At 33.5% G+C, this 12,113-nt stretch overlaps 1 protein-coding gene across 5 annotated transcripts in view; it reads right to left on the reverse strand.

Moving 5' to 3' along the window:
• The window catches only part of LOC6044622, a 226,162-nt gene that overhangs the window by 200,347 nt on the left and 13,702 nt on the right, over nt 1-12,113 (reverse strand). For 4 of the 5 annotated variants that reach the window (XM_038254067.1, XM_038254066.1, XM_038254065.1 and 1 more), the window contains exon 3: nt 6,047-6,326. In XM_038254067.1, the coding sequence (XP_038109995.1) occupies nt 6,047-6,277 (231 nt within the window). In that variant the 5' untranslated portion in view covers nt 6,278-6,326. Of the gene's footprint in view, nt 1-6,046; nt 6,327-6,949; nt 6,984-12,113 lie in introns of those variants that run through there. The other variant, XM_038254068.1, reaches the window with a different exon arrangement.

The raw sequence follows: 12,113 nt of genomic DNA on the forward strand, positions 1-12,113 counted from the left end.
TCATCAAATTATTTCAGGATTGGGTCCGTCCTTGGTTGCTGTGCACCCTTAATGTGCTAGCTCTTTAAAACTAAACAATTCTAAAATAATATTAATTGTCAAAATAGTAAATTGAAAAATGTAACCTGCTCCAAGTTAGTCAAACTGCAAAACAATAAAAGAATAGCTCCAGTGTTTTTAAATATTTGGAAAAATAATTGTCATGAAGAATGAAATATATTGTAATTGGGCATTCCTTGAAATGGTCAACAACGGTAAACTGAACTTTAAAAGCACACAAAAACAATCGCTGCAGCTGAGCAATTCTCTACAAAACCGGCCGATTTCGACCATTTTTATTTTTTGTATTTTTTGATTTGGCTCAAACTTTGTGGGGGCCTTCCCTATGACCAAAAAAGCCATTTTGCATCATTAGTTTGTCCATATAAATTTCCATACAAATTTGGCAGCTGTTCATACAAAATGGTACGTAAATATTCGAAAATCTGTAACTTTTGAAGGAATTTTGATCAATTTGGTGTCTTCGGCAAAGTTGTAGGTATTGTTAAGGACTATTTAGAAAAAATATAGGTACACGGAAAAAAATTCCCGATTTTTTATTAACTTTTTCACAAAAACTCAAATTCCCAAAATACGTATTTTTTGATTTTCGAGATTTTTTGATATGTTATAGGGGACAAAAATCCGCAACTTTTGAGCTATAGAGAAACATGGTCAAAAAATCTGCCGCCGATTTATGATTTTTTGAAAAACTGGTGATTTTTGGAAAAAATCGAAATTTCACACATAATTTTTTTTTGACCTCATTTTTCAATGCAAAATTGAATTTACAATCGAAAAGTACTTTACAGATTTTTTGATAAAGGGCTCCGTTTTCAAGATATAGCCACCGAAAGTTTGATTTTAGCGAAATATTTGCAGTTTTTCAATTTTTAAAAATAGTGACCATGAGTGACCATTTCTAAAAATATTTTTTTTTAAAGTTCAGAAAATTTGCTATAAAATTGTCTAAGAGACATTGAAGATTGGACCTCTGGTTGCTGAGATACAGCGGCTTAAAGAAAAAGAAACACGAAAATTGAAGTTTTCTAAGTCTCACCCAAACAGCCCACCATTTTCTAATGACGATATCTCAGCAATTAATGGTCCGATTTTAAATGTTAATACATGAAACATTGGTGAAATTTTCCGATCTTTTCGAAAAAAATATTTTGAAAAAAATTAAATCAAGACTAACATTTTAAAAGGGCCAAACTTTGAATATTATGCCCATTAAAAATGTTAGTCTTGATTTAAAAATATTCAAAATATTTTTTTCGAAAAGATCGGAAAATTTCACGAATGTTTCATATATTAACATTGAAAATCGGACCATTAATTGCTGAGATATCGTCATTAGAAAATGGTGGGCTGTGAGGGACTTAGAAAACTTCAATTTTCGTGTTTCTTAGCCTGCAGCAACCAGAGGTCCAATCTTCAATGTCTCTTCGTTTTATAGCAAATTTTCTGAACTTTCAAAAATATTTTTTGAAATAGTCACTCATGGTCACTATTTTTAAAAATCGAAAACTGCAAATATTTCAGCTTTCGAAGCTATATCTTGAAAAGCAGGCCTATCAAAAAATCTGTAAAGTACTTTTCGATTGTAAATTCAATTTTGCATTAAAAAATGAGGTCAAAAAAATTTTATGTATCAAATTTCGATTTTTTCCAAAAATCACCAGTTTTTCAAAAAATCATAACTCGGCGGATTTTTGTCCCCTAAAACATATCAAAAAATCTCGAAAATCAAAAAATACGTATTTTGGGAATTTGAGTTTTTGTGAAAAAAAAGTTAATAAAAAAATTGGGAATTTTTTTTCCGTGTACCTATTTTTTTCTAAATAGTCCTTAACAATACCTACAACTGCCAGACACAAATTGATCAAAAATTCCTTCAAAAGTTACAGATTTTCAGAATATTTACGTACCATTTTGTATGAACAGCTGCCAAATTTGTATGGAAATTTATATGGACAAACTAATGATGCAAAATGGCTTCTTTGGTCATAGGGAAGGCCCCCACAAAGTTTGAGCCAAATCAAAAAATACAAATAAAATCCATTTCCGGTTTTGGTAGAGAATTGCTCAGCTAATCTTATTTATTTTTCAAACTTATGCTCTTCTGCTTGTCACAAATTAAAAAACGGACGTTGGGCTCCTTGAAGTAAATTAATTGGCTGTAAATTATATTTTTGCTAGCTAGTTTTTTCGTGACATAACAACGAAAGAAGCAGATTTATGAAAAATAACACCTATCCGTTTGGCTTGCATGCCCCATTAGGTAAATATTTTTTGTAAGAAAACTCAATAAAGAGAATTTGGTGAAGCTCCATAGAATTGTGCATAAGCATGCCTTACGAATATTTGAATAAAGGAAAATATTCAAATTGTGACAAACGATAACCCAGTAACAATTGCTTAGAATTTGATATCTCAATTGGAATTTTATAAAAATTTATAATTACACGATAGGCGGTTATCACGGCCATTTCCAATTCTTTGGGTATTTCACTAAGACGTTATTTTTGGAACTTTTATAGAAACTTTGCGGCTTTATCTTCAAATTTTGATTGTTGGAACAACAGTTCATATTGCAAGAAGAAAAAAAAGGTTCATGAGTTGATTAAAAAAGTTCATTTTATTGGTAATAGCAAAGTTGTTTCAATGAATAAATCATTTTGAATAGTTTTCTGTGTGAAAATTTTGGAAATTATGCTTGAAATTTTATACTCAGTTTGCATATTTTTTAAAATGCATTATGCATCAGTACAGTTGTTTTGCAAGCAATTGTTTAAAATAATATCACCCCTGATGACGGAAAATCTGAATATTTGCGCAGAAAAACGCATTTTAAATTGCACTCAATAGAATCATGTTCTTTTTCCATTAAAATTGTGATGTTTCCGAAAAAAATTGCTTAAGCCTTACTCTTTTTACTGGTTCCGCAAGGATCTTATTTTCGATCTAAACGTTATAAGAAAGGGAATTCAAAGATATATCAAGGAAATTATAAGACGAGAGGATAGTTCTTCAATTTTGTTAACATTATTATTCTGATTATTACATTATTTTAACATTGGACCAATTCTCTTGTTTTTATGTCATTTTCATTTTTTTTCTGTTTCGAAGATCACAAAAGGGCAAAAAAATTGAATGTGGGAGACTTGATTCCTTTAATTGTATCGCACATAACTTTCTCAATTTAGCAACAAACGATGAACTTATTGCATGAATTGAAAGCTGAAACACTCAACTATGTTTGGCTGATAAGGGTATTTCATAAAAAGAACTCTTCGAATCATGCCAAGCCATTTAAAAAATTAAGAACGACATTTTCAAAATATTAGGGGTTACTTGATGCCCCTTCAAAAATCAAATCTTAAGCATTATGTTTTTTTCCGTCCAATTCTACATCTGTAAAGCAACATATAACCAGGGATTGGACACTCATGCAGTTTCCTGAAGTCCCCGCCAGAGGCACTGTCAATAGTTTTTTTATGTTTAGCAAATATTTGCGAGATAATTACAATTATTACCTAATTTTGTACAATCAGTACTTAAATTTTTATTAGATCAATAAAACAAAGTTCTACTTTACGATACAATACAACCAAACTCACTAAACATAAATAAAAACTTTATAGCTTCAATTTCCTTGAAATAAAATAAAATTAGTTCAATTATTTTTGACCGTTGATTCAAAATGAATTGATTACTTATTAAATTTCAGTCACAAAAGCGTTAAACCAGCTGTCACTGAACACCACAGTGCTGATATGCCAACAATAGGTGCTTGGTGGAATTAAATTCTGTTCCCCTAGCTGTCTCTGAGATAAAATATAAAAAAGAAAAAAAAGTTTTTATTTTTGTTATTTACGAGGTTATTTATGTTCGATGCGCATATGACATTTTCAAAAGCCACGCGCCTAAAACTTGGTTCGATCTTGGTTCGATTTTGACTTCACTCACTTTATATGTAGATGACAGTCGTGACGTAGCCGTGCATATAACAGCTTTAGTATGAAACATATTTCAAAACTTAAAAAAACTATTGTTTACAAAATATTTGAAAAATGGTTCAAACAGCAATAAGTCATCTTCTAACTATGCTAAACGAATCCATGTACGGAAAGAGTGTATCAAACATTTCATGAATAAAAATTATTGTTTTTTTATACATATAAAAACAAAGCAAAAACAATTTCATGGATTTCGCTAGGTTTTTACCATTCTTTACCTAGATTTGAAGATTTGAAACAAACAATGTCTATGCTACAAAGACATTTACATTCATAAATGTAAAGAAAATCTAAATCTCTATACAAGCACAAAAGGAACAAATTGTTACATGCTATCTCGAAAAACAACGATTGAATTTATTGAAAGTATTGAGAAAAATATATCATGGTGATGGTGTTTTATGTAACGTTGGCGACAAACAGGGTTGTGATCAAATTTCTCCGGGGATCAAGTCTTACAAGAAGTGTTGATAAATCCATTACCCGTTGGTGGTTCAGATCGCAAAATTAAATGGAAAATAAATGGGGCCATTCTGGAGCTATGCTGTGCTGAAAAAGAGTTGGGCAAATGGGAATAAATGTTTAGCTTGATTGAAAATTAGGGTGGTTCATAATTAGTAAAAAGTAAATATTTCCCATGACCCATGAAGAGTATCGGGGCGAGGAGCTAAAAGAAAAAGTTGAAGTTTAAGCAATTTTAAGATTTTTTATGTTTTTTGGACCTCAAACATCAATGCCTGTTTTACCCCACTTCCCTTTGTCGTAGAGGGATCATATTTGGCATGAGATCCTCTCATGTATAGACAAACAAACGCTGAAAGTTTCATTCAAATCGGAGCACCTCGATACGACCTCTTGAACAAACCGAGCAATATTTACAAAAACTGCCTCTTAAACACTCAAATAACATTCCAAAAGGGTGTAGCTCCAAAACATCACTGTTTACACAAAATTTGATTTCAGATTCGGATTCAGCGGCCAAAATTACTATAAAAAAGCATACCCTGACCTTTGAGACATATGCTTGCTACATCGTGTAATTAGTAGGCCTTGCTTCTGAATTCTGAGAAATTTTGAAAATTGGCATTTTTTCCTCACTAAAACTCAAATATCTCGGCTCTGGAGTGTTGAAATTTGATTTTCTTAGAGGGAAAAATGATCGCCATGAAATTTCCTACAAGCTGCATGTATTGGTTTCACTGGAAAAATAGGCTACCCTAAATTAAATGAACATTTCTGAAAAAAGTTTCGAAGAAATGCGATTTTTTCGACACAAATTCGCCTGGGAGAGTCCAAAAACTTAAATCTTGGTCCAATATTGATAGTGCATCTTAATCTATGGACAAAAACCTATCGTTTGAATATATTACACACCTGATCGAATCAGTTTTTGTATTGATTCCAAGCGATTTTAGAAAATTTGTTCAAAAAAGTGACTTTTTTCAGTAAATCGACTAGGGGATGCGAGAAAGTATTTTATTATTTTTTCTTGTCTAAGAAAACATTGTTCCTAACATCACGATCTATCATTTAAGAAGTGAGCACTTGAAATTCCTCGACATGACCTCAAAATGGGACAGGCTACTATTCATAGTCTTCAGCAAAGTTGTTCTTTTTTTATTATTTATAAATTGGGTCATTTTTATTTAAAGAATTGGGGAATCAATAAACTTAAAACACACGAAAAAATCCAAATTGTAACTTTTTACGAACATAGACACGTATTTGACCGAACATTCAAAATTGCTAATATTGTCAAACCGTAAATTGGTCTATCTATAACTGAAAGTAGCTACAAATTTAAGTTCAGTTTAAGTTGTGTAATACACCTACTTGTTGCATTTCAAGAACAAGCCATCGTCAATCTGTCATAGATCTTGTACCTAGTGCCACAAAAGATCGCATCAAAAAACTAGTTAGCTAAAGCTAATCAGCGATGCATTAAACTTCCGGCACACGTCCACCTGCCCTTCTTCTATACCTACATTTCGCTCATTTTCAGCCTCGAGATGCTCGAACGTGACGGCGCCCAGGAAGCAGTACGCAACGACCATCGCCACCAGCGTCACGTGGGAGAAAATGCACGTGAACACCTTCCACATGCAGCACACGAAGGACATGCACTTGCTGCGCTGCTTCTTCTCGTTCTCGTACGGCAGCGGAAGTTGGGCCGACATCGGCAGCCCCTGGGGTGGTCCGGCGCGCCGCGTTGACATTGTTGGGCCGCGGGTGGATTGGGTTACGCAAGATGGACGGGAAATTGACCTGCGGGAGAGAGGGATAGAGGAGGAGGCCGGATTTAGAAGTGAAGTAATTTGTTTCCTGACAACATTGGATAATCTTGTTATAGAGCTATTGAAGGCAGAAATTTCAATAGATATGGAATAAGAAATTCGTTTACCAGGGTACATATGTAACTAGTATCTGAACCTAGAATGAATCAAAGGTCTCGATTTTGTTTGAGAAGCTTGAGAAAAAAATTTATTGCTTTCAGGCTGAAATATGGGAGTATACAGAAACAAAATTTAATTGCTTTAAATGCAAACATATTGTTAATGTTTCAATGCATTCTAATGCAATGGCGCACTGCAAATGTTAATAAATGACAAGAAGAGTGCTAGGCGTCATCTAACCTAAGGCACTCTCCAGGATCCCTTCGAAAGATTGGCTGCGCTAGGGTCTGATTAGATTAGATTAGATTAGATTAGATTAGATTAAATGCAAACATATTGTTAAGAATAACAGAATTATGAAAGCATAGGTCAAATCTCTGATTGACTTCAGCATTTTGAAACCTACTTGCCAGTTAAAGATCAACCTCACTCAATTAGCAGAACATTAAAGCTTTGAGATAAAACATTTTTATTGAAAACTCAAAACATTCTTACTTTTCACCGAACACAAGCCTCAAATTTATAAATAAATATCGATTCAACACTTGAGCTTAATTCTTCCACTTCCTTCTCAGCTCCGGATACTTGTGCCAGCCTCATCCAATCAATGAAACTGCAACCGGATCCTCTGTGATGATACAACAACCGAAAAAAACAACAACTCCCCTTTCAACGCTCCTTCCAGAAAGGGATGCTTGAAGTTGACTGGGTCCACACTCGATATAAATAGCATGAATGGCACAAGGCTCGAGGGGGTAGCTTGTGAATCGTTCAAGTGCGCTGTACATGTGTGATGACGATGCCGACGGTGGGTGTGATATCACCCACAAAACGATCGGTTCTCTCCCTCGAGTGATATCTTTTCCTTGCCCCCAAAAAACAAAAGCGAGTAGGTATTTGAATTTCAAACACACTCTTCATCTTCATCCGCACCACTTTCTCAAGCCCTTTCGTTGCTAATGGCTTCTGAAAATTGATACCCTACCGCACACACACACACACACACAGCCCACACCTAACCAGATGAGCTCCCAATTTCCACAAGAACCGATTGAAAATGTGACTGTGTGTGGCTCTTTAGAAAATTCCAACAGTCCTCTGTCGCCAGGTTGTGATGTCAAAGTTAACCGAAATTGTTTCTTTAAATTAAGCCTCGAAAAGTCAATACAAAGTACTCAGATTGGATGCAACCAGACGAAAATGTAATGAACAGAAGGAGCACTCGAATGCCTTCAATACTGGGCTGTGGCTATTTAAATTTGTAAAATATTCAAGTAAATGCTTCTGTCCAAGAGTGGCGAACCTCACAATAGAATAACTTACAACCTCTCTTTTGGTTGCAGTGAAGGGTTTGTGTTTCGTTCAAGTCACTGCAAGTGACATACAGTTCAGATTGATTTTTACGAATATATGAAAAATTGTCATTTTATGAACTTTTTTGCAATTCCGATGTGAAACTACTGACTTATCCTGTCATCTTCGAACGACGAAACGGTCTAATTTTTATAATCAGGCTTGCTAGAATGTAAATCTTTTCAGCGCTTGTATCGAAAAGTTCGATACTTTTTTAACACAAATTGACAGCAAAAAATATTAAAACGAGAAACAAAAGATTGAATAGGGCAAATGGTTTTTTTTCCAGAATTGCAAAAAATGGATTTAACTCGTTGCTTGACTCACTCGTCGTATTTATCAAACTCAGTCGTTGGATAAATGTATGGATTGTGCTGAAAACATCTTCTTTATGCAACTTGTTACATAAACTTCTATTATTGTTTTTTTTTTTAATTTGAATTAAAATACTCTTTTGGGTTATTGCAAACTCAAAAAGTACCGTTCGTAGAACCTAATCCATGAAATTTAATTAAGTAAAAACGTTAGGGGAGTTTGGGGAAATATGGACAGTGGGGGTAATTTGGACACCCCTTTAAAAATCGCATTTTCTTCGGATATAAAGTGAAAACGGCAATTTAAGTGATAAGGCTAGTACTAGTAATGGTCCAAGAGTATAGACAAACCAAAAAAGTTGGAATAAGTTAAGTAGATTTGGTATAATATGTAAAAGTTTCCAAAGGCCGGTTGGCACTGCCTTAAGTTCTAATATTTGAAGGTTGGGAAATAAGGTTTTGCAGGGATTATATGGTAAAAGAGTGTACAATTTTTGTTTAAGGGGGTTACTTGGACGATTCCTGTGATATGTGCGTATAAATATTGCATTTTATCCATTTTTATCATCACAAATTGCAATTTTTGTTTGAAAATGCTATGTGGGTAGTTTGGACATGGCTTGTGGGGGTAATTTTGCCTGTCAGGCAAAAAAAAAGTAACTTTCATGGTTGGTTGAGTTTTTAAAGGGATTTAGATAAATTTAGAGAGATTTAGAATGCAAAACACTCAAAAAAGGAATGTTAGCAATGAGAACTTTCACAAAACCCCATTTTTTTTTTAAATTAAGGTAAATGTATTTCAATATTCGAATGGATGAAAATCGGATTACTGCACATTTTTCGTTCAACTAGACTCTAATGTTGATTGTTTTAATTTATTTCTTTGACATTTCACATTTCTATGCTGGTTTACAATAATATTTAAATTTGAAGGGCTACGGAATGTAAAATTAAAAAAAAATTGATAGTTTCAAGATAATTAGTTCTATATAAAGATTGGTGTAGATAAATCTAAACGATACCTTAATCACTAAAAAATATACGTGTACCTAATCCCTAATCAATGTTTAAATCATTTCAGAATGAATGATTAAATTATGTATACTACACTGAACTATTTGTTATCTTCCTATTTAATTATAGTTCTATCACAAAATTATTATTTAAACATTTGATGAAATATTGTGAGCAAAAAACACCTATAAATATAAAGCAATTACAAAACCAGGTTGAAGGATAAAAAACATGCTCAAAAAATCAAATGTTAAACTTATTCTTCAACATGTGTCCAAATTACCCCACAAATGGTGTCCATATTACCTCACAAGGTATGTCCATATTACCCCACAAGGCATGTCCAAATTACCCCATAGGGGTGTTCATATTACCCCCACACTAAAATATGGGGGTAATTTGGACACCTTTTAATTTTTGCGATAAAAATGGGTTTTTAATCAAAATTTATCGAAATAAATGACATTTTCCATCAAATATGGTCTCTATTATCCTCTGGTGTCATCCACAATCCTTTAAAATATCCATACAGCCCGTGGCAGAGCAATTTCTTTAGGGGTCCAAATTACCCCACACTCCCCTATGTTTGGCATCTTGTTCTTCAAACATTGCTATTTTAGATTAAAAAAAAGAATAGAGTCACATAAGACCTTTCTCAGGATACAGTCATCCCTCATATGCTGAACAGTTTACAGATCGACCAATGTTCAAAAAATCATAGCGAATCGATAATTGAACTTAATGATTCGCATTTACCTTTATTTGAAAGCTTTTCTTGCGAAATGCCGTAATCGAAAAACTGCGAATTTTAACATTTATATCAAGTTTTTGAAGAAAAACTTAAACCCTTGAAATCCACAAATTCGGAACACTTTTTTCTTACGGATGTAAATAAACTTTGGCTCTTGGATACATAATTGTTACAAATAATGACATCACACACTGAAACCAACGAACCTTAAGCTTAGTTTTATGTTTTATGAATGCTCTAATAGTAGTTTATGCAACAGAGTGCAAAAAAATGTTTTTTCAGCACGAGTCGAACATTTATCCAACGACGTTCACCAAGTTGGATAAATACGACGAGTGATGAAAAAATCAAGTTTTGCAACTAGTTCCATACAACGTTTTTTGCAATTCCGAAAAACACCTTTTGAACAGAATGATAGGACAAATCTAGGGTTTTTTTTAAAAAAAAAAAGGTCCAATAAACCAAATTTTCAGTTTTTGTTTATTGGGTGTTTTTTAATACCCCTGACTCAAAGTGGTTTATTGAACCTTACAAAAAAAAAACTCCAGAAATGTTAATGCATTGAGTCAATGAATCGTTTAAATAAAAAAAAATGAAAAGTATAACTTTTCCTAACAAGAGCTGAAAAGTTAAACTTTTCAGCATTCATTTCAGTGCTGAAAAGTAGAACTTTGCAGTGTTTATAACTTTTTATGGGGTTGTCAGATCTTCAATCTTTTGGACGCGTTGGAAAGGTCTTTTATATCACCCACCGCATGACAGATACGGACAACGTTTTATTAAATTATTCGCCTCTAAAAACTGTATAACTAGCACTTACGTGATTATAACTTTTGATATGGTTATCAAATCTTCAATGTTTTGGACTCTTTAAATTTAAATTGAAGTAATTTTCTAAACATCATAATTTTCAATAGAGTTAGATGGGTTTTGTTATGAAAATACTAAAACATTTCAAAAACATATCTCAGAATACTTACACCCAAAATTCAGAATCGAGATAATCGTTCTCTCAAAATTTATTGAGGGCTCAGTGCCAAAATCGATAGAATAATGGTACCAACTCATACCATCATAACAAATGAGTTCATTCGTTAGTTGAATTAATAAATCTCCAACAAGTGTCATACATCGACTTCTCACTTCTCCATGGTCACCAAGCTGTGGTGGCCGAGGCAGCTAAGTCATTGGATTGGTTTGTCAAAGGTCTCTGGTTCGATTCCCGTTGTCGACACTTTTGGTTTTTTGTTTGACGGATGAACTTTTTTTGCAAATGAACCTCGAGAGAATAGTTCTATCACCCATCTCGAGCTGTGTTCTCTGCGTCCGTGAATGGTACCACTATTCTCTCGACTCGAGACCATCATTCTCTCGGACTAGCGCTGCCAGTTTTGGGTGTACAAATCAAATAAATGCTGTATTTTTTATTTGAAGGTCTCGGGACCAAAGAGCTCAAAGCTGTAAATATGTTTCTATGTGTTTCAAGATGTTTTACGTTACCTTTCTAAAAGTGCTTTATATCTATTAACATAATTCTAAGATATGATTTATTTTTTTTCTGTAAATAAATCGAAGGTACATTAATTGAACATAAAGCACCATGCGTCTCCATCCGAATGTACTGGAAACTCAGTTCCACTGATTTTATTTTTCGAAAAGTCATGTGTCAGAATCCTGTTTGACCTCAGAATAGCTGAAATCTGACAAAAAATATTACCCTTTTAAATAGATGGATTGCTTTATTGGATACCTTGAAGTGTTTTACAAGCACAACCAGATAACTGGATTTCCAATTTTTTGAAAATTGTCGCTTCGGGCTATCCTAGAGAATAAATTTGTTCAGTAACTTTTAAAGCAACAATTATGTTAGAATTTTCAGACAAGGACAACGGTCATTTTAACTGCATTCAAATCGTTTGCTACTACAGTGCAGACACGATAATCCGAAGGCCTCGGAAAAATTTCTCTCGGATAATCGAATCACGAAAAAAATAATTTCCGATGTTTAATTTTTAACTGTCAAACTTAAATGGCGGTAATGAAATGTTGAATAAAAGCTTAAGGGTGCACAGCAAAAAAGGAAGTTGTTGTCTTCTGATTCCAAAATTGTCAAACTTACGGACCCAATCCTGCAACAACGGAATTGTAAAATTATTCAAACTTTGTTGTAAATTACTTTGTGGGCAATACTTTAGGGGATGAATAAAAACATATTTCAATCGTACCC

This window comes from Culex quinquefasciatus, chromosome 2 (genome assembly GCF_015732765.1).
Source record: "Culex quinquefasciatus strain JHB chromosome 2, VPISU_Cqui_1.0_pri_paternal, whole genome shotgun sequence".
Taxonomy (NCBI): Eukaryota; Metazoa; Arthropoda; class Insecta; order Diptera; family Culicidae; genus Culex; species Culex quinquefasciatus.